The sequence below is a fragment of the Patella vulgata genome, chromosome 9 (genome assembly GCF_932274485.2).
Source record: "Patella vulgata chromosome 9, xgPatVulg1.2, whole genome shotgun sequence".
Classification (NCBI taxonomy): Eukaryota; Metazoa; Mollusca; class Gastropoda; family Patellidae; genus Patella; species Patella vulgata.
The window spans coordinates 22,273,872-22,297,976 of record NC_065887.2 but is presented as its reverse complement, the minus strand read 5'-3'; the positions used below and the strand labels follow the sequence as shown (position 1 = coordinate 22,297,976).

General features: G+C 30.8%; 1 protein-coding gene across 6 annotated transcripts in view; it reads left to right on the top strand.

The window, feature by feature from the left end:
• The window catches only part of LOC126831452 (supervillin), a 122,562-nt gene extending 98,666 nt beyond the window's left edge, over nucleotides 1-23,896 (top strand). For all 6 annotated transcript variants that reach the window (XM_050561938.2, XM_050561937.2, XM_050561935.2 and 3 more), the window contains 22 exons: nucleotides 7,490-7,657; nucleotides 9,489-9,730; nucleotides 9,913-9,975; nucleotides 10,156-10,248; nucleotides 10,450-10,657; nucleotides 11,711-11,865; nucleotides 12,195-12,356; nucleotides 12,980-13,116; nucleotides 13,833-13,980; nucleotides 14,318-14,463; nucleotides 15,171-15,327; nucleotides 15,714-15,886; nucleotides 16,269-16,381; nucleotides 16,544-16,713; nucleotides 17,264-17,418; nucleotides 17,819-18,132; nucleotides 18,761-18,894; nucleotides 19,281-19,436; nucleotides 19,799-19,957; nucleotides 20,381-20,499; nucleotides 20,894-21,049; nucleotides 21,377-23,896. In XM_050561938.2, coding sequence (XP_050417895.2) covers nucleotides 7,490-7,657; nucleotides 9,489-9,730; nucleotides 9,913-9,975; nucleotides 10,156-10,248; nucleotides 10,450-10,657; nucleotides 11,711-11,865; nucleotides 12,195-12,356; nucleotides 12,980-13,116; nucleotides 13,833-13,980; nucleotides 14,318-14,463; nucleotides 15,171-15,327; nucleotides 15,714-15,886; nucleotides 16,269-16,381; nucleotides 16,544-16,713; nucleotides 17,264-17,418; nucleotides 17,819-18,132; nucleotides 18,761-18,894; nucleotides 19,281-19,436; nucleotides 19,799-19,957; nucleotides 20,381-20,499; nucleotides 20,894-21,049; nucleotides 21,377-21,463 — 3,415 coding nt within the window. In that variant the 3' untranslated portion in view covers nucleotides 21,464-23,896. The remainder of the gene's footprint in view (nucleotides 1-7,489; nucleotides 7,658-9,488; nucleotides 9,731-9,912; nucleotides 9,976-10,155; nucleotides 10,249-10,449; nucleotides 10,658-11,710; nucleotides 11,866-12,194; nucleotides 12,357-12,979; nucleotides 13,117-13,832; nucleotides 13,981-14,317; nucleotides 14,464-15,170; nucleotides 15,328-15,713; nucleotides 15,887-16,268; nucleotides 16,382-16,543; nucleotides 16,714-17,263; nucleotides 17,419-17,818; nucleotides 18,133-18,760; nucleotides 18,895-19,280; nucleotides 19,437-19,798; nucleotides 19,958-20,380; nucleotides 20,500-20,893; nucleotides 21,050-21,376) is intronic.
• The last annotated feature ends 209 nt before the right edge of the window (nucleotides 23,897-24,105 follow it).

Here is a 24,105-nt window from a genome sequence, read left to right as displayed (position 1 = left end):
AATATCTGTCAATAGGCTGTTTTGTCTCTAGGGAATCTACAAGTGTATTTGTTAGTATAGGATTGTCTGTCATATATTTGATTGATTATTGACTGTTGCTGTAGACACCATTATATTATAGCTGATTTAATGAGATTAATTTGACATTGTGGTCAACTTGTACATTTAAAAGGTTAAAGATATGTGAAGCAGAGTTTATCAAATTAACAGGTTGGTAATCTTTCTATTGGATTTACATTCATGTATTACTAAGAAAATCTGTGACCAGACTCCTACAAAACTTAACTGGGCTTCCAAATACACATTCATTATTTTATTCAGCATTAATTTCAAGAAATACATTTTCAGATTGTTAAGATTCAAACTGATAGTCATCATTGTCCAATGTTATGCATAAAGCAGTATTATCTTCTATCATGTGATTAAGTTGTACACCTTGACATACAGATACTCTGCTTTGGTTGTACATCTGCTATATAGTCGTATTAGTTATCTCTAGCTTAAGGTCACTCATGACTTATTCCTGTAGTTTGAATATTGTAATGATTTCAAAATTGTCAGCAGCACTTGATAGTTGGATATTATTCTAGTGATATTAAATAAACTTGTGAGGCAAAAGTTACAAAATAGGTCCAAGGGAGATAATAAATTGTTAGACGTCTATAGAACAAAGCTGATGTTAATGTAATAAAGTAGATAATTTATTACCAATTATAGTTAATAACTTCCTGTCTGTCTTTGTAAATATATAAGTTCAATGTTACATGTTTATTTTATATAACATTACCAATAGTTGAATATTCACCTTGTTATATACACTAGAGTGTGGGTAGACTTAAAATATTTACAGAAAAACTAAATTTATTTTAAAACTAGGTGTAAACGATTTTATGGTTTCAAAGTGAGTTGCTGCAATGAATGAAATTATTATACATTTAATTTGGGACTTCGGTTTTCTGACAAAGACTGAGTTGAATGGAGCAATAGTAAGCTCTTATTCCATTGTGTATTAATAAATGGTCGTATCATTCAGTTTATATATCAGCCTATAATATATCATATTTTAATGTAGTGTAGCACCCAAACTTGCTGATCATTGAGAATAACAAAAGTTTTTGACTGGAAGAAAACTTGGGAGTTGGTCACTTAGGATAATATTAACTCTGTAAGAATGAGTCATTTAGTATTAAACATCTGTCTGTAGTTATGGTTTATTTATAATCCAAACATGATTGAGTTTATAAACCATGGGATAGAAACAAAGGTTGACATGTTGAACATATTTCATTGACATATACAACATTTATTTGGTGTTACCTGCCCTTTGCTGAAGTGTCAAATACTAGTTGTTGTATCCAGTTTTCATTCGGTAACTCAACAGTATGCGATAGGTGTTGTGCACTGTTATGTGTAACACATCTTGTATTTGATGGTACATTTATAGAATATATTGTTTGTTTTTGTAAGTATATTGTTTATATATAACCACTTTAATAGACAGTATCAAGTTATAATATCAATAGTGTATTCTAATGGCATGGATATTATTTATTATTCATACTGTGTGAGCCATTTTATCATATGCATACAAGAATCAAAAGATTTAGTCATGTGATTAACAAATAATACAATGTACTGATTCTAAGGGGACACCTCTGAAAGTGTCTTGAACGATATATTAATCGACAAAATAGCAAATAAATGACGTACATGGTCTATGTGATTTTGTATTGAACATACTGACATCTTTTAACTTGCTTTTTCTCAAAACTTACTTTCCTGAATTAGACCAACCATGCATCATTTTTAAGGTATTGAGATGAAGAATATGAATATAATAATAATTCAATTTTCATAATTTCCGTAAATCGACTCATTATGCAAGCACAGGTCACAATTTGCCCAGAATTTATGAATCGCTTGAGAAAGCTGGAGAATAGGGTGAATTACTGTACATAAATAGTTAATTAACAGTTGACACTGTTGGTAGTTCCTGTATTTTCAAACTTGTCTGGATAGCTGATGACATTGACATTTATATAATTGCTAAATAAATTTAATGTTATTTAATGAAAGAAGGTGGTCAATATTATACTTCTGTGATGTATGATGTATATATACACAGAGGTATAATAAACATTTAAAGAATGAAATAGAATGTCTCATCAAGACAATACTTTGGTAATTTCCATTCATCTTCTTCCAACTGATTAAGACTTATAAAATTCCTGACTTTCTACTTGTACCTGGATTCAAACATGTGACATTTTCTTTGAGATTCCAATGACCTATAACTCTATTGTGGTCTTATACAAACAAGGAAGTATGACCTAAAATGAATATTATTAACATGCTGTAAAATCAATCTATGGCTCCCTTATACAAACAAACGTAACCAAGATATTGTTATTAATAATGCAATGAAGTCAGTGTCGTATAATGGATTTACTGATGTTTCTACTGTTGTAATATATAGATGCAAAAATGGCACATAAAGTTGGTGACTTTAAATCACATGTAAAGAAAAATATCATTTATGGTTAAAGGAGCTAAATCGCTAATTACTGGAAGCTAGAAATTGACACAAATGGGTCACAACGCATATAATATTGTTATGTGAATGTATATAAACTGATTTACATTCAACCGTTTCTGTTTTGACTGTAATTTCTTATCAGTTATGTTCAGTGAAATATGCCAGAGGTCATAATTGAATGGCAGTCTTTAGCGTCTGGTTATTCCAGTCTACACTGATGATATTTATTGCGCATACTTTCCAGATAATAATATAGCGTCACCATTTGACATGACTTGTGGAATATGTCTAGTCACGTTCTTTGAGTCCCTTGTTCCAAATGGCGCTGAAACGCATTATGGTACACGATTTGTGTACCAATGGTAAAATGTTTATTTTGTCTTGAATATTGGATATCAGAAGCCCATCTTTTCCCTGTAAGATCACAAGAACAATGTTGATTTGAATTGAAAAATAATTCGTGTTTTCAATGTCGAAGACTTTGAATAATTCTGAGTTAGAGACTTAGCTACTTTAAAATGATCTATGAATTTGACCATTCTTTTAGAAATATATCATTTCATAGTTTATCTAAATGTCTATAGGTGTCAAGAAAATTTGGTTTCTGAAAGCCTTAAAAGTCACAGTTTTAATACTAATAGTGGAAGATGTACCAAGTGGTGTTATCTGTTTGTGTGATATTTTGTGATATCAGGGGATTTTTGTTCTAGAATTAATCTTGATATGGACCTTAGAATTTTGAACAAAAACAAAACGCTACATAAAGTAGATATAAGTTGGATTTGGTGATAAGATTATTTCATTTTCTGCTACATCTTTCTGTAATGCCCTTGATAATAGTCTGCCACTCTGGTGTCAGTCTGATCATCAAGAAAGGGCTATACTGAGTAGATTTACTGTTCATGATAATAATAGATTGACATATGTATAATAAAAGTTTGTATCCTAATATCCCCTAGATAATTATGTGTTAGCTTTTATATATATATATACAATCTGGAAAAACATAATAAAGATTTATCCAGAAACAAGATTTGTTATCACTGATTAGCTTTGATCAACCTTGTTCCAATTCTCTGTTTATATTATTAAAGCTTAGTAGACAGCTAGATTACAGAGGTGAAGGTTAGATCTAGTTATATTATTCAGTATTTTGTGTTTGTTATTATATATGGTATATAACAGAGCTCTAAAAATTACCATATATGCATATAGAATTTGTGTTATGACAGAATATAAAACATTATTTTGTATGGTACAACCCTTTCTAATATAAAATAAAATAAGTAGATATACTTATTAACTATAAACACAAATAACACATAATAATATATGTTAAATTGAATAACATGGCAATACAAATTAATTTTCTATAAGGCAATATCTATTCGACAACTTAGATTAGATGTACAAATGATAATATCTAATTGGTATCTAATTTACAAATAAAAGTGTAGAATCTATACATATGAAATTACATACACAATATTATATAATACACAATTGAATAGTATATACAATAACAGTTCCTAATACACAAATTAAAGAGAATATACAAGTACCTTATGCACAAATTAAATTGAATACACAATACACAAATTAAATTAAATACTTAAAGCCTAATACACAAATTAAATTAATATTTAATATATAAAGTTATACAAGATCCTTATCTGTTTTCAATCCAGAAACTGTAAGAGAAATATTGTACCACAGTATAAGTTTTAAAGTTTAGTTTTTTTAAAGTTTTCTGTAAGAAGTTAACATAAGAAAGGTGTGAATAAGACATACAAATTGTAACAATAATAGTTGAATTCTATACTGTTGATCTTACAACTCTTATCAAACTTTTCACTCTACCTTCTCCCTTTTTATTGCTATTTTTATGTTATTTGAAATAGCTGGTGTGAAGTTTATAAATAAATCTTATTGTTTTGTAGCTAATACTGTCTGTAGGGCTTTTGTGATTAAAGATCAGATTTATGTGGATAATGCTAAATAAAGTAGTATTGGAGCTGATGGTAATCTGTTTTAATGTTGTTTTTTTTCTCAAAAAATTGTTTATAAGCCTTTGGCTATAGTGCATATTGCTTTTATTTTTTTTTATATAAAATCTTGACTTATGTGATTTTTAAATTATTCATTTTTTCACCTCATCATTCATTTTAGAAATTTTAGTGTAGAATTAAACTATTTGAGATTTGATGATTATCTGTAAAGCATTTCAATTTGGACTTGACTTCAAATATAATCTCAGATATAACTAATACAAAAGTGTAACAAATATTTGTTAAAGATACATTATGTAAGAGCTAAATCTGACTATTGCATGTCTTTATTTTGGCTTCAAATGTTATATAAATTATTAATTAGACATTAGACTAGTCAATAATCAACCATCTAGAACATTGGATGGCCATGATTTTTAGTGGATTAAAACATGATTGCCATTTAATAATTTAAAAATGAATAATCAGGACTTTGTTTATTATCGTAACAATGGTTGCAATGAAAATCGAGACTGCGCTATTCTTATAAAAGCTTCAAACACTGATAACTTTGCTTAGATTAAAGTAATTTGACTGAAATTTTCAATATATTCCGTTTTCATTATCTATCTATTTTTAAACTTTTATAGAGAGAACTGTCATCTAAATCTTACATAATACATATTTAATTTTATGAGTTCCTCAAATGAGAAGGTATAATAATATAACCCAGATTAGTTTTGAATTATAAAATTATTGTTCTACATGTTTTATATGTAATATACTGAATATGGGTGTTCCTGTATGACTAATTAAGTTGTTTATTTTATGTACTTGATTGTGGTCTAATACATAGTTCATGACCTCGACACCATTCATATGGAACAATGCACTAGAACTTTCTGGTAGAAGACAATGGTCAAAGATATTTATGAATTATATATGTACTTATGTATACACTTGGGGTGATTGTCTACTTCTGAGTAGAGATTTTGTAAATAAGAGACATTGCTCGGAATTATAATTACCAACATACAGTACCATCTGGTATCATTCAATAGCCACTTGGGGTATTGGTGAAATTCCAAGAGTTGTTGCATACTAATGTCAGGTTGCTTAAAACACAGAAATATTAAGAATGGATTATTTTCTTTGGACAATATTTAATTTTTCTTGGCTATGCTAAAAATGTACTCAGATTGATTATTTAATTAAGAATACTGAACCAAAATATCAATGGTAGATTATAAACAGGACATTGTCAAAAGCCAGCCCCGCTGCCTCTAATCTTCACTAAAATCTTTTAATTCCATTGATCTGTAAACTTCCACCCAGGGTGGTATTGGAGACAACCTGTCCAATACTACTGTTAGCTTTAAGTAGCCAGTGGTCAGACATAATGATGACCTGCTGGTTCCAGGTCAAAAAAGGTCATGTCATGGTTCACTGGTCACCATTGTTTAGGATAGTCTGAGATTAAATTGGATGATGGCCAATGGTTAATTATAATGTTGTAGTCCAGCATTACTAGAATTAGTCACCACATGGTGCTTCTGTTGGGACTGTTACTGCCAGACAGTGGTTGCAACTGCCAGGACAAGTTGTGATTTCTATCAAAGAAAGTGTCATAAGTTGAATATTTTGCACATTATGTTCATTTTTTTAGTGTTAAGAATTTCAAAAAGGTGTAGAAACAGCAAACTTCTGTGATTGCAATTTGAAGATTATGTTTTGTATTAATTTGGATAATTTATTGTATTAAAAGGAATCTTTATGATTAGTGATATAAGAATAATTTCTAATTCTACGTGCATATTGATATTTGTAATGTTATAATGGAAGAATCTGGTACCATTCCTTCTGTGATGTTTAATCAACTCCTGCAGAATCATTCCTCAACAAAGACGACCATAACATTAAGGTTTTATATTAGTATTAGTAGTCCGAAAATTTCTATTATTCAACTTTTATTTTGATAAAAGTTGAAAAAAAAGGACACCATCTGCGTCTGCAGAAATGTCTTTTGACTGTCGATTTCATGTTTCCAGTTTATTTGTATTTTCTTTTTCATGTCGTATTCTTAGAGTCAGCAGTTTATGCTTTGATAATACATTAGAAAAAGGACCCCATCTGTCTCTGTAGATAGGTCTTTTGACTGGTGATTCCATGTATCTCTGTAATTGTAAATATTGCTTGTTGGGGTCTGGTTGAATTCTGTTGATTGAGTTGACTGAATGTAAGGAGAATTGAATGTGAAAAGTAATGATTAGGATATACCACAACACTTGCAGCATGCCAGATCATAGTTTATTTCCTCATATGTCTTGTACTTTAATTAATTAAGCAATCTATACCTACGTACATAATCATATTATATGGGTATTATAGCATTTCTGTGTGGCCATATTGTTCATTTTGGCACCTTCCTGTCTCGATAACAACTGGTTTACTTTGATCTTGCATGGAAGGAGAGATGAAATGAACTGGTTTTCTTTTATTCTGTGTAACTTGTGAAACAATATGATCTCTGCATTTATACAATTCTTGATCTTTGGTGTAATGTTAGCCACTGTATATTATTTTATACCAAGATACTTCAACCATTTTAGCATTTTGATCAGGTTTGAAGCTCTTCAAATTTATTATCTTCTTTACATTTCCTGATCAAAAGAGATAGCTTGAATTGTCACATGATATTGTTGAAGTGTTTGTTTAGTTTTGAATTTTGTTGCTTTTTATTTTTGAAAATTTAAATTTAACAAACATACTGTACCAGTTTGAATCTTATGAAATGATTCAATGATGAATGTTTTTAATGACATAATTGTTATTCATAGAATTTATTGTCAGTCATATACATGGATGCAGTTTATATTTGATGATTATGATGTCATTATTTTGTGTACACAACTTTTAGTTAGATGTTGATGTCACTATTACATGTGCTAAACTTTTCTATTTTCAGATATCTAACTCAGCCTGCTGAATTAGTAACCCCAGAGAAATCTCCTCAGAGTAAGAGGAGAATTAAGTATGAGGGTCGACACATGACGCAGCCAGTTACACCCGATGAATTTAAAGAAGCAGAAGAAACTACACCAGTAACAATGAAGGGAGGCTCGGTGGCAGACAGGTAAATAAAGAAGTTTTCTATATATTTCAGTAATAATTTACTAATTGCATAGAATGGAATCAGTCAACTATATTCTCATGAGAAACCACTCATGAAGAACTTAATTCTTGATCATCGAGTGGAAAGTCATAGAACATGTTTAGACATAATATCATGGAGCACTTGCTTAGATTTATAAATGATTAGTAAGGAATCCAAGAGTCAGAATTAAATTGAAGGGGGTGGGGAAATGTGGTTCTGTATTGCCTTGCCTATGTCTGTGCATCGTCTACAATTTCTTGTGAACAATCTACGGACTGCATCTATTATCTGATAAGTTTAAAATGTATATATTGTTTACATCAGTGAGACGAAAAAGCCTATTTAATTTCACCAATTTTTGTTAATTACTTCTAGAGTTATGGTCCTTGTTTCATTTTATTGAAGATTGTGAACACTCTAACGACTAAAGTTATCACCTGATATATATTAAATTTAAATTTATTATTTAAACTAGTTAAGCAAAGAAGCCTATTGAATTTCAGCAATTTTCCTTTACAACTTCTAGATTTATGACCTTTGTTTCACTTTGTTGAACCTAGAGAACACTCAAACTACAAAAGTTGTCATCTGATCTGTAATAAATTTACATCCATTATTTGAATTAGTAATTTCAACAATTCCTGTTATTACTTCTAGAGTTATGGCCCATGCTTTGTTGAACTTTGTGAATGTTCTATCAACACAAGTTATCATCCAATATGTATGACATTTATATGCATTATTTAGATCACTAAATCAAAAAATCTATTGAATTTCAACAGTTTCCGGTTATTACTTTTAGAGTTATGGTCAATGTTTCACTTTGGTGAACCTTGTGAACTCTCTCGACAAAAGTGATCATCTGATTTGTATGAAATTTATATGCATTATTGAGATTATTGAAGAAACCTGTTGAATTTAAGCATTTTCTGTTAATAACTTCTACAGTTATGGCTCTTGTTTCACTTTGTTGAACAGTGTGAACATTCGACCAGTATGAAATTTATGTCAATGTCATACAAAAGCATACTTACAAAAGCATAATTTATATGCGAGAACCCTTGTCGACTTCTCGGATGATTTAGCTGCTGTGGACGTATATTTCATTGCCTGGCAACCCATCTTTGATATCTTTAGTTAACCAAATGGAATTTTATTAAGCCAGTGTTATCATCTTAATAATACCTTCCTTTGTACAAACTGTCTGAATTGATGATATACCGATATTTTTACTGCAAACTAATGTATTTATCAAAATTTTGCTTCAAATCCCTTTTTAATAGGAAGAAACCTATCCATGCCACAAGAATCTATTTTTATCAGCCTGGCTTATCATGTGACTTGAGTGAGAATCCATTTTTAGCTTGTATTTGACGTTAGTCGCTGTCCATTTACCATAAATATGAAAGCGCTCCTTAGATCACCTGAGGAGACTGACTGTGCATGCCCCATGGATTTTTTTCTAGGGAATCCAGTATTTTCTTGCAGGATTGGATGTCTCTACTTTCTAGATATATACCAAAATTGCCACACATTTCTATTGGTAATAAATTCAGATTTTCTCGGTCAACAGTTTTTTTTTGCTAGTTTTTTTCTTTCTGTCTTTTTACTGCATGTAATATAGAAGAATGATTTAGTACAGGGTTTCAAGAATATTACCTAAATGATTCTACCAGTTTATTCTTTGTTTACTTTTTATATGGGTAACAAGATGTTTTGTGAAAACTTATATGTTTCCATATTAATAATTAGAATTTGTCTAACCATTCTTTTTACAAAATTAATTTCCTGCATTTTTTTCTTTTTTTAGATTAAGTGCTTTGAAAAAAAGTGGAGAAGAAGAATGGAAGAAGCGGGTCCCTAAATCTCTTGATTTCGAAAGTCCACAAGAGATTAAGTTACGCGAGAAGAAAGGGTTATTAATCGAGAGTCGACCTGTGAGTCTAGCTGATCGACTCAATCTTTTGGATGTGAATAAAACAACATGGAAAGAAAGAGTCGAGGAAAAAGACACATCCAAGTTTACAGTTGCAGGAAAAATAAGTCAAACAGGTAAATGTAACAGAAATTTGCTATTCAACTATCTATAGCTAATGTGCATAAACTAAAATAATGAATTCCATCACTGAGCGCAAAGTTGCAAAATTAAAATGACAAATTATTCCAAAATGATAAATTGTCTAGTTATTTTTGTGTTCTGTCTTGTTCACTTTGGTGAAAAATACATTTTTCAGCTGGAACAGTTGCCAGTCCCCTCGTTTCAAGATTAAAAAATAAAAGAAATGGAATGAGTTTAGGTAAGTTATTTCTTAGTTTCTTCTTTTACAGTTTGAATCAATCACACATGTTTTTAGATAAGAATAATGGCCAGTGGTCATCTGGCATATGGGGGCTTTAATAATAAACTGTTCATTTTATAACCTTTTTGAAATGCTTTCAAACATGTTTTTATTCTGTCATGGCTATATCTTTTATAGATTTAGGTTCAAAAGAAAATTCTCCAAATGAATCTCCTGTGACAACACCAACGCATGAAAGAATACCACTTCCTAAAGATATCATCACTCATGGTAATTATAATATTTATATTTCACTGGTACGGCATCATGCTATATGTGCCATGCACAAGACAGTGTGTGCTTACTCTTTGAAGAACACTGTAAATGATTTGGCTAGCTGGGGATCATTCCACCGAGCGCAACACTTGTGTACGTAGCAATTTTTCATCCAGATAACAATTTATTTATTTATCTGTATTCAATATTTTCTAGCCTCATCAACATCTGTAACCAAAGTTAAAACAGTCACAGAAATACATGAGACAGCATCATCACGCAAAATAGAATCTGTCACTGTAGAAATACCTCAATTTAGTTCTGCTGATGTGGACGCCTTCTTTAATTTACCCGATGAAAATGAAGAAAGAATAGATTTAGATATAGATGATTTTAATGATATATTCATAAATTCTAATGATATGTGAGTAGATACAATTGATTAGTATTATCATTCATTTTAGGTTTATCAACATTATTTGATATTTCTGTCAAGGCGGGTTGGGTGGACTAGCGGTTTAATGTGTGTGTGAGAAATCACAAGGTCTGTCTTGGAGTATAGAGGCGTGGTTTTGATTCCCCGCTTGACTGGGACAATGAGTAGGGGTTTCTCCAGGTTCCCCGGTTTCCTCCTACTGCTAAAGGCCCCTACACTCAAGCGAAGTATTGAAATAAAATTGAACCATGTATTATTCCCCGAAAAAACCTAGTTTGTGTCGAGTGGACGTTAAACCTCATTTATCTTTCTATTTCTGTCAAGGTCACAATAAGACTTGATTATCATGATTGACCATTGAAGTCACTGAACCCCAACTGATAGGCTAAGAAAATTTAAATTTCAAGCAATCATGCAGAGCTGATACTAGCATTAAATAAGTGAACCAAACTGGTATGAAACCTGAACTTTGGTTAATATGAGTGCTTGTGTGGTGAACTACCCATATTCGGCGAGTTGTGTCTCTCAGGCCCAAGGTCGTGACAAGATTGTCAGGATTTATCTTAACCCATCTTTACAATATTCTCAAAGAATTTTTTTTTTTAGAATTGTGCTTTGTTTTCATTAGAAACTGAATAAAGATACATTTATTCCAATCTGATTAAAACACAGATCCAATTTCGTTTCGTTTTTATAGTTCAAAATTTCGATTTTACTTGTCTTTACTACACTTGGATCTGGAAGCGTTGTTATTTAACTTGTGTTCTGCTTGAAATGAGGGGTCAGCCAATCAAATGGTCTGTCGAATCAAGCGTTTGACCTTTTTTGCGCGGAACTGTGGGTAGACATTAGCGGCAATAGAAATCAAAACAAAGCAAAAGTAGATCAAAAATACATGGCGGTCGCTAATTGGTTAATCGTATGACTGACGTAATCGGGTCGGTTAGATCTACATGTAGTGTAGGCCATCGAAAGTATAAAAAACGAAACGAAATATAGATCTATATTTTAATTATTTCATTTATTTGTTAATAATTTCAGACTTCCATCCGTGAAAAAAATCCGTCCAGTGAGAAAACAAGCAGCAAGAACAGCTAACCCCCTTAAAAATATGTCTGTGGAGATTAAAACAGAGTATACAGAAGTTACTACAGGTCTAGCAGAACTGGAATTAAAACGTGTCAAAGTTGAAAAAAGTAAGCAAACATTTTTTAACAACCTTTTCTTCTAATGTAAGTCATCGCATGTAACATGTCAAAATGTTGTCATTTAAAGAAAACTAACACTTCATGATAATTCTGATTGTGAAGTATGTTGCCTATGTCCAGGTTATAGCCAGACCCTTTATCATGTACGACACACAATGCTGTTTAGAGCCAGTGGCCATGCTGACACTGTTGTTATACTGAAACCCACTTTATAACAACCCATATTATAATGATGTCACTGTGTAATTAATCAAATTTCGAATTAGTCATTAGATTGAGATAATAATTTGTATAAATTCTCTTCTTTTTTTCACTAGTTGCCAAAGATAATACTGGTTTTGCTCAAGAAGCACTGGCAGGATTAGCAAGTAAAGAAAATTTTTCGAAGGTAGCTTTACGTAAAATGGATGTAACTTCTACACCAGGCAGTAAAGATAGATTAGAACCATATAAAGATATTATGTTATTACATGTAAAAGGTATGTTAATTTAAATTCAACTGTGGCAAAATGGTAGGCCAAAAAATTGAAATAAAATGGGGTTTAACGTCCTACTTTTTACAACGACGGGGCTAATGAAGACGGGTATACGCCATTCAGTGTGCTATGAAGGATATTTTGCTCGTACAGCAGCATTACGGCCTACTCTTATTTCAAATTCCAACTGTCATGGGTTCTTTTACATGCACACCAAAGTGTACAGGGGACCATTTTTATGTCCTGTCCAAACGAATAGACACTGTGCTTTCCAGGCCCTCCGTCTTGAACCACTGACAATCGGAAAATACACCAGAAAATCCAGAGGAACTTTCTTGACCAATTATTATATTGTTAGTCAATTTAGCATTTTATTAAACTTTTAGTCATTATGATCAGCCAAGCAATGTAGTAAACTGTTAATTAGTCAAATATATTGTGAGAGTGGTATGGGGTGTTCTATATAGAGCAAACTTTAATATGATTGCACCACTGTTTTATCGTTATATTTTTCTCTTCCACTAAGAGAGTGAACTTTTATAATTAAACATTGTACCCTAAATGCTTTTCCAGTAGGAAAACTCAGATTAAACAATAATACTGCATTTACTGATTTTTAATTGCAGGAAGAAGAAATGTTCAGACTCGTCTTGTACAACCATCATCTGTATCTATTAATAGTGGAGATTGTTATGTTCTTATTACCCCAGAAAAAATCATCAACTGGATTGGATCATTTAGTAACGTTATTGAAAAAGCTAAGGTAATTTGATATGATTAGAAATACTTAGATTTAGACTTTTTAGCTTTCAATTTATAAGTTGTACAGGTTTTTTTTTAGTGGTTTTGAAGGAGTTTATGGAATGCTTGTGGAAAACAAATTTATGTAAGTAGGTCAGTGCTAGGATTTTCGTTAACCTAGTCTAAAATTTTGTTGATTAGGGTATTGTTTCAAATTGATAATATTTATTTTTTTAGTGAATAAAACTTGTGATTTTTTTTTTAATGCTGTTTATTTAATGTTTTCAACTCCATACCAATACCCTTTTCCCAGTACTAAAAAGAACAAACAAATTTATTAATTTTGAGGAAGATGAAATATGATCATAACTAAGAAAAAAGAATGAAAAATAAACTCATATTTCAGTTCTAAGTTTGGCCTAGCAAAATAATGAATGAATGGCCAAACACATCACTTTTTGTGAAGTCATGCTTTATTTATGTCAATCTCATAGAATAGTATCTTTATATTAGACATAAGCTGTGACAATTTGATTCGGTTTCATTGGCTAATTATATGGTTATTCAAATGAAAAATTTGTTGATATCTATTAGATAAATTAAAAAGTAGATCCATCCATTCATATAAGTCTTACCTTTATCTTTGAAGAAAAGAAAAACTCAATCATTTCTAAATGTTAGACTGAATAAATAACCAAAGTTATTATTTATTTAAATATCAAATTTAATATTTTGCAGTCAGCAGACATAACAAATTATATACATCAGAAGAGAGATATGGGGTGTAGAAGTACAACCGTCTCAGCGACAGTAGAGGAAGAAAAACAACGCCTTGGAGCAGGAAAACATTTCTGGGCATCTCTTGGTGGTCAACAAGAATATCAAGGTATGTTTCATTTAATCATTACTCTCCACTGGTATCACCATATGTTAGAATAGAACACCGTGGGTACAGACTACATGCTGTTAAAACTACATATTATTATTTACTTTTATTTAACAAGATTATCAGATACATATAGTATTCATCAATCTTCTTAATATCAGTTAATATTTAAAGACGCCATTAAATGTACTTTCACCAAAAAAAAAAATGAAAAGAAGGGTCACAATAATTATAAGTGAAAACCCTTTTGTCTAGGCTTATTCCCCCCCCCCCCCATTGTACATTGAAATCATAATTGCTACATGTTAAGCTATGTATTTTATTATGTTTATTATAGCTGTAGGACCTGAAGAAGAAGATGAGATATATGAGACATGTATAAATAAAACCAATATGGTGTTTAAACTAGAAGATAATTCTCTAAAGCCATATCAGGAATATTGGGGTGCTGCCTTAAAATATAGTATGTTAGACCCAGAAATTGTAAGTTGTTGAGTTTTTTTTTAATGTCCTTCTAAATGCTCTTGCAGAAAGTGTGTCTTCTTCAAATCTAATGAAGTCGTGTGTACAAATTGATGGTGCATAATGTGAAGGAAACTTTGGAAAACAATGTAGAGTATCAGAATTTCTGCTGTCTTGGCTACCCCCCCTCCCTTTTCATTCTGCATAACCACAGGAAAAAAAAGTTATCTTGTTGATCTCAAACTAAAGCTGTCTACCACGAGTCATGTATTGTGAAATTAGTAAACACACTGCCTGTTCTTCTTGCATATTTGGTAGATTGTTAATAATAAATAACATGCCCAGTACCTAAATGTCGCTATTATAAAACTGACCATTTAAAAGTTTTTACATTTGTTATGTCTGGTACAATATTTACATCTGTAATGAATAAATGCAACAGTTCTTGGTACTTTGTTAATCTATCATTTAAACTTTACAACTCGTTAAGTGTTTCAAACGTTTTAAGTTGTCAAATGGTAATAAGATAATGGCTAACACTAATGAACTTATCATTATTATAGATGGATAATTTGTTGCATAATTTTAATATTTTTAGGAAAATGGAAGGAAATGTTGCAAAATTGTATAACAATAAATTAGTGATGTTTTCTTAACATGCACATGAAAAAGAAATTTGTTTGAATTTTCTTTGACTTAGCTTTATACCTTCTTACTGTCTTTTTCAGACATTAGCATTTGATTTTGGGGCTGAGTTATATTTATGGTTGGGTAAAAAAGTATCACCTGAAGATCGTAAGATTGGCCGTCTGCTGTGTCAAGAATTATGGGATAGAGGATATGATTATACACCATGTGATATAAATCCTTTATCTCCGTTACATAGTGAGTTTTAATTGTACTATTGATTGCAAGTAAATTGAAGGTGGCTGCAGCACTATAATTTGAATTCTACCGCCCCAAAAACCTAGTACCATGTTAAATGATAGGACGCTTATAATTGTCAATTTAATTAAATATGATGTTTTGATTTCATATAGGAAGTAGTTATACTGATCTTGTGGTCCACATTTTAAACCAAAAACGAAACAAAAGTTAATAAACAAATCAAATCCGATTAGTTTTTGAATGGTATAAAACTGATATCTCATCTGTAATCGAAATAAGCCAGCAGTTCATTATTTTGTCCAAATTCAAAGTGTTAGAGCTCCTTTAAAGTGTTTAGTTGACTTTGAAATATGTACCTTATTTGTTAATATTTATTTATTTAGCTGAAGACACAGGATCCGTTCCCATCAAAAGTAATACTCGTCCCGATTGGGCATTATTTGGTAAAGTACATCAAGGGATGGAAACGTTATTATTTAAAGAGAAGTTTGTTGATTGGCCAGATAATGCCAGAATAATTAAGGTTAAAGGTCAAGATGATGAAAAGACAGAAAAGGTGAGATAGCAAAGTACTCAAATTATCATAAAAACCTGATTGACCAGGGTGAATGAAATGGATGTCTCAATGATTAACTTTTATGTCATGGAGTAGGTGGAGCTAGAGAGGACTGCAACACTCAAAAAGAAGATCTAAACAATTTGTTTGCAATTTTCCTGCAATAAGCAGTCATGACTAAAGTATGGCTGTAGTGCAATTTTAGTTTTTATTTATTCCCTTTTGTTACAAAATCTTAGAAGTTTTAATTATGATCTGAGTTATTTGAAATTTTGAGGAGGTGTTTTGTTGCATGCCAACCAATGTTTCTTTCAATTTTAGTGTATGATTGATGTTAATAAACTTATGGTTAATTATTATAATTTATATTTGACTATTATAGAAAGTAGAAGTAGCAGAATTACAAGCATTTGATGTTGATAAAATGGTACCTATAAATAAATCACCTGTTACATTAGTTCTAGAAGGTTCTCATGTTGGTAGAGGAACTAAATGGTAAGATATAGTTATTAACTTTAAACTCCTTGGAGACGGTAGACCTTTTGACTTTTACAACAGGATGTGTCACTGAAACTTTTGTCCTGGGCTTATGAGGGCCCTGGTCATTTTGTATTTGTGATTGAGATAATTGTGTTAACATTTTGTTTTGATTATTAGGTTAGAAGATATGCAGGGTTTTATGAGAGAATTTGAGATAGTAACTTTAGGTGTTGATATGTGGCATGTTATGGAATATGATCATTATAAATTAGATGAAACAAGTTATGGACAGTTTCATGATGGTGATACCTATGTTGTTAGGTGGCAGTATATGATCTCAAATGCTGGTAAGGTATTTTATTTCATATGTAAGTAACAAAACTATCAATCAATATCATATTGAAGGTCGGTTCCTTCTTGACCGGGATCATACTTAATGAATTAACCAGGAAATAACCTGGATCACTCCAGTCCTAAATAAATATTGGTCCTGTCCAATAAGAATGAATTCAGTATTTAATAACTGGCTGTTTGCACGATAACTTACAGGAGATTTTGTCAAGATCTACCAGTATAGAGAAATGGAGACTAACAAGGAAAGTTTGACTATTTGGAAGATCTCTTAGTATTTGTAATTTGAAGAAGACTTGGTTGATAGGCCATGTTCCAGGCTATTAAATTCAAAATATGAAATGAGAAAGAAAACAACAAACGATTTCAAAAACAGATAGCAAACTGAGCAAATTACATCATTGACGAGATGTAGAACCCCCATTCCTGCCCCTTGTAATAAAGTCTCAAACATATTCTTTGTTTGAGAGCTATCAAATTTTTATTATTATATATATTTTATAGCCCTTGTTAAAACTTATTACTAAATATAACATCTGATTTCAGGTTTAAAATCATTAAAAGGCCAGGCAGCTCGTAAATCTATAACAGGAAGAGAAAGATATGCATATTTTTTCTGGCAGGGTAAAGAATCTACGATTAATGAGAAAGGAGCTTCAGCTTTAATGACAGTTGAGTTGGATGAAGAAAGAGGTCCCCAGGTAATTGATAATGTTGGTTTTATTTACTGGTTCATCATCTGATTAAGGCAAGAGTATCATAGTAATAGCAGGTGTAGTGTACAAGGCAGGATATGTTACCCTTTTTGGAACGCCTGATAGTGAAACCTCTCATTGTGCTCAATTAATCCACTGGTATTGTGACTGCTAGTTAAGATTGTTTGTTATATCTGTAGATTGTCAGTGTTCTATTATATTAGAAAAGAATACGATTGGTAGAGGGGCTAATACGCATTTTAGAGTGTTTGCAGGGCATCTATGACAAATGGCATTTCCGCCCACCGATGTAATTTTAAATGGAATTGTCTTACTTCAGTTTGATTATATTTTTGTTTGTAAGAGGTAATATTTGATACCATTTCCCTATAATTCTATGTTTTAGATACGTGTTATTCAAGGAAAAGAACCACCATGTTTTTTAAACCTATTCCATGGAAGTATGATTGTACATATAGGTAAACGTGAAGAAGAAGAATCAAATACGCAAGGTCCATGGAGATTATACTGTGTTCGTAATGAATTAGAAAATGAACTCTGTGTTGTGGAAATTAAGTTGTGTGTTGATAATTTACGTAGTCGTTCATCATTAATATTGTTAAATGTGAAAACTGGACATTTGTATATATGGCATGGTTGTAAATCACCAGACTATACTAGAAAAAATGCACGTATTGTTGCTGATAAACTTAAAGACAAGTAAGTTTATTTTAGATATAAAATTCTTTCATTTATAAAATACTGAAATGTGAGGATGAGATATTAATTTTCAGAAATTGAATGTTTTCCTGGAAAAGGGCCCAAAATAATCTATAATCTGGACAACAACATATACTAAGTAGCATTAATCAGCTTTTATACCCCATAATATATGGTACAAGTATGTATGTACTACTTCTTGAATAGAATTGTCTTATTGTCAGTTGAGTAAATGCAAGAATATGGGCCACGGTTAAATAAACATATGGCCTGCACCAACTGAATACAGTAATATCTGGACCCATTCCCTTTAGATGAAACAATTGATTACACCTCAATTTTACTCGCACAACATTTGTTATTGGGACAGAGCACAATTCATTGTAATTCTATCAATTCAAAATGTTCAAGACTCTTATTTCTGTAGTATGATTTAATTAGTTTTAATAAAAGATCAATTCTTGTAATTTAAGTTCTACTGCTCTATCAAAATGAGTGAATAAATATCCAAAATAAGATTGTTTTATAATCTTCCTCTAGTCTTGAATACCTATGTTTGAATACTTTAATACATTATTTAAATATCTAGAACGATATTTACTTATTTTATACTAAACTATATTTATAGTTGTCCATTAGAAGTTGGTTTACATAAAGATGCTAGTATTTTGATTACTGAGATGGAAGAAGGAGAGGAGAAATCACAGATCTGGGGAGCATTAGAAAGTCGTGATAGATCATTATATATGTCCTTATTAAATGGTAAGTAAATTCTTTCTAGAAACAATTTAACAGAGTCATGAAATCATTGCATTAATTGCCAGTTGTATTCATTTTGATATGTATTTATGTTCTGTAAAATAATGTACATGTATGCTGCAGCAACCATATATAAATGAAAGAGCTATTCCATTGAAAGGAATACAATAATCTTCAGTGATTTGGATTAAAGAATTCAGTTTTTCGTTACACATTACTTTAAATCATTTTGATTAGATTTCAGATCCAGTTTTGGGGTAACAATAGGCAAATTTGGTTCAGAATACACATTAGAGAAATGTTATCAAGTGTTTGAGAAAAAGTAAGAATACTATGTAACAGATGTGATATTTTATTGTATCATATATAATATTGGTTATATTTTTCAGAGCCTCGATCATTAGAACATACTGTACGTTTATTCCATATGACTAGTGTATCAGGTGTATTTGAAGTGATAGAATTATTAAATCCAGCGCGTTGTGAAGATCTTTATACACCATTCCCATTTTTACAATCTGATCTCTATAAAGTTTCACAACCAGGTATGTTCATATTTATTATTCTTAATTTTTTAACTAATCCAATTTTTAAATGGAAATTTGATATTAAAATTATTTGCTAAAGCCTCTCATCATCATTTTTGGACAAAATCTAATTTTACGCAGCTGAAAGTCATCCCACAATCGATTATTTAACAATTACCAAAGACAACAAAACCAAAATATGTGTGGTAGTTAATCTCCCGGATTGATTCAATGGGAATATATCATCTGCAGAGATTGTCAAATGTTACAATATTCTTTCTAAATTCTGAACAAGATTGAACTATTATAATATTCCTTTTAGAAGAATATGTATTTATGAACACTGCGTTGTATTTATATTATATGTTCTATATTTTCAGCTTTATTCCTAGTTGATAATCATCGTGAGGTATATTTATGGCATGGTTGGTGGCCAGAGGGTAAAGAAGAAGAAGAAAATATGCACACAGGATCAGCTATAGCTAGATTTAATATAGACAGAAAGTGTGCTCTAGAAACTATGGTGAATTACTGTAGAGGTAAATAGAGATGCATGCTTCAAGTACAATAACAAAAGAATGACATTGTTAGTTGCAACTGTCTTAAGAATGAAATATACAGGACTAAAAGATGAAATTGATTTTCTCTTGGAATATTTACCATTGATAAATCATTGCTTTTTATTGAGCAGATTCCTTTACCTAGACTGTAACTAAATGTAAGAATGTTTACTTGTATTAATACTGTAACACCTAGAGTGTTTACATGGGGTAAATGAAAAGGACAGTATGTTGTATTGAATATAAAAAGAAACTATACCAAGACACATTTAGAAACTATTGAATAAAAAACTGGTATGGTGAATAGATGTATATGGAAATTTAAACTGTTTGTATTTAGGTGACATTTGGTTATCGGTGTAGATTGTAGATTTGTACTATTTATTTATATTTTATCAACAGAAAGTAGAAAACGTATGCCTAAGATGTATATAGTATATGGTGGTGTCGAACCTCAACAGTTTATTAATATATTTCCTTATTGGGTCGTTGATGAACAGGCTAAAGAACTGAATATTAAGGTATGAAGTAATTTCTCCTACAATAGTTTCTTTTTTTTATCCTAATTCAAAAGTTTTACAGTCCAGTGATTATAGAACAGGGTTTAACTTCTTATCATACAATACTTAGTCATTTTGAGACTGACACCATAGTTTTATTCAATATGGTTACATGGCATGTGAAATATAATATAAGGAGAGTGGTGTCACCATGTATTTCTCCTTAGTTTTCTCGCACTTGTGAATGACTGCACATACTTTACTTGGCATTGGGATACTTTCAAGTAATCCCGAAGGTTTTTCTCAGCTCACAGATATCGTCTCCTAACCAAAGTCAGTAGTATATGTAATTGTGCTTTAATAACGATTGTAATAATATAAATACATGGTTGCATATTTGGTTATTTATAAACAGGATGGTAAAAGAGAAGGTTATTTAGAATCTGCTGAAGACATTTTAGCTAAGTTAAAGAGAACACAGTATACATTTGCAGAACTGCAAGAACGACCATTACCAGAAGGTGTAGATGCATCTAAACTGGAATCTTATCTTGATGAGGAGGAATTTCAGGTGGGTTGGTGTTTAATCATCGTCCAGTGCCGAAGTATAAAATACATTTTTTAATGTGAAAAATTAAATCCGATGGTGGCATTTTAAAAAGTGGAAGGCTGTGTTAGATAATTTTTATTAACTAAATAAACCATACTGACAATTAGAAGTGCTATCAAGTGTTATGAAAATGCTAAGCACAAGTTAATGTACCATGAGTAGCAAATTGCTTCCCTTTAGTCTTCAGCATTTTAGATTATCTCCCTTTAGTCTTCAGGAATCTTTTTTGCTGTTGAAGTCCTGTTTGTTATAATGAAATATCTTGATATTATTTTGTATATTTTTCAGAGTTTATTACATATGTCAAAAGAAGAATATTATGCATTGCCGTCATGGAAACAGAGACAATTGAAACAGCCAACTGGATTATTTTAAGGCTGAGATTAATGTGTCACATTGCAATATTAGAAACTTTTTTTCTACTCTTAAAAGGTGCTATTCTTACTATTTTTATAAATTATTTGTGACATTTAATAACCAAGAGGTCACAGGTGTCAACACATCAGCAGTGTTTTCAAGTGCTTTAACAAATATCCTAGAAATTTTCCGATGCCTACCTGTATTAAGTTTTATTCTGATTATTTGTACATATATACAAGTGAACATAATAATTGAAATCTGTTTATATTGCTATGTATCTATTTAATTGTTTATTTGTAAACCCTGAGGGCTGAGGGTTATTCTTTAAAATGAACTAACAATTGAAATCCTAAATTTGTTTTGAAAAAATTTAAAAATCAAATTTTGGAAGGTCAATTGAAATAAAAGGATTGAAAACATTTGATTCTAACTCTGAAGTTCAGATAATTACTGAAGAACTGAATGATTTAAAAAAAAAAAAGCATGCTAATGCCATAAATTCATTGTCATTCTTTGTAACATTTTGAAATTGTCCTTCATTCTTATTGATAGTTTTCATGAAGTTTAAGTTTTTAAGAATACGATATCTATATACAGATATAATTAATAATAATAAATTGTAATTAAAGAATTTATGTAAATAATATACCATACCACAGATCTGTAATATATTTCCCCAAGCAGTTGTATATATATATAGTTGACTATATGATATCAGATCCTTTAATAGAAAATGGGAAAAGTTTTGGAGGAAATGTTGAATTTTTCTTTCAGTACAAACAATTATAATTAAGTAGAATTACAACGTAGGAATACACAATTAAATTATTAGGTGAATATCTGCTGAGAAAACTTCCAGTTGCAATTTTTATGCCATAAATTTGAAATAACTACATACATAAAAAAGGATTTTCTTTTTGAGAGCTCTGCTTTAAATTTAGTATACCTTATTTTCAAAGTATTTTTTCACTAGATAGATTTTTCTTGTGTAACTGAGCTGTTAGAAATATTCAATATTTTATAAATGAACTATCTCCCCGCCCAAAATGTTATATTTTATGTGCTGTGTACATAAATCTTATATTAAACCATGGAATACACTCCCTGCATTTTGTGATATTTTTTCTCCTGTTTATTTTTTACATCTGATGAAAATAAAGCTTTGTTTTAGTTGATCTGTAGATTCAAATTTTTGTATCACTTCTGTATATCAAGAGTTTGATTTTTTAACTCTAAAATGTAAAATTTGTATTGCATATTTGTGTTTTTATTATACTCATCAATTCCCAAAGTTTCGATATCCCTGTTCACTATGAAGACATTTAATATTAAGCAAATTTTTGAATGCTTAATATTGATAAAGAAATGTAATTCAAAGTTTGCTACTTGAATATATCAGTATGAACTTTTAGGCTTGGTATAATAATTGAGGGGGAACCAAATCATTTATTAACCAAGATCTCCACTGTACATTTACATTTAATAATTGAGAGCTCTGTAAGTTTGAGTGAATTTAGACAGTTTGAATTTTGTTAAATTGTAGATGAATCGATCATTTCATAAATTCTGCAATATCAAAATGTGTGCAAAATTTTTCTGTCAATCTGAATTGGTAGTTACGGTTTAGATGTGATCAAATTGTTTATTTTTTAAGCAAAGATATGTTGTAGGGCGGATCAGATCTTGGGGTGGCCTGAATACACCTGTGTCAGAGAGACCCTTATCAATTATACACAAGGATGTTTCTATGACATTGTTGGAACTCAGGCTGACACTTGCCTTACACCAAACCGTGCTATTGTATTTTGTTGTAAACATGTTTTTATACACCTGTTTTTTCATGTGGATGTATATTGTCCTGTCTGGCCGTTCACATATCGGACTGTAACTTCCTGGAAGATGGCCCCTGATTTTACGTAAAATCAGTTTTTTAGCTTGTGGACCCTCTAGAGGTCAAAGTTTTAAAAACTGTTCAAATATATCACCATTATGCAAATAGTTTAATTTGAAAAAAATATGTAATACCAAGGTTGTAGATGCTCTAGAGGTCACAATTTTTTTATTCAATTTTGATAAAACTTAAAAGATATGTTTATATACCACAGATCTCCTTTCGATATTTACGCCTATCGAACTGTAATTTTCTAGATTATGGCCACTGTACGAAAAATCACATTTTTAGCTTGTTCTCTGTCCATCTCTTGCAAAGTGTGGGTGTATCTTGCATGGCAACCGCTTGTTTTTAATTTTATGGGGATAATGTTTTGTAAAGCTGGACTTTTGAAGATGATAATATGTATATCAATTATTTCATTATGTAATATATATTTTATAACATTTTTCATCACACATCGTAATCTTTTTCGGTATATTAAAAAAACCATTCTTTTACATTTTCCAGTGTATATAGATATACCATAAAGAGGAATAAAAAGATGTAAATAAAGATATTTGCTTATTTATATATATATATAAAACAGTTTTAATTGACCTAGGGAAGGAATCTGTAAATTGGATATTTAGATCTTGTTACAAAACAGTCCTATCACAGACCCCAAGACAACACGTTATTACAAGCATGTTATTAGTGCATTAAATGACTGTACGACTTGTCTACAACAGACTGATCTTTAAGTTGGAAGGTGGGTTTGGTGGCC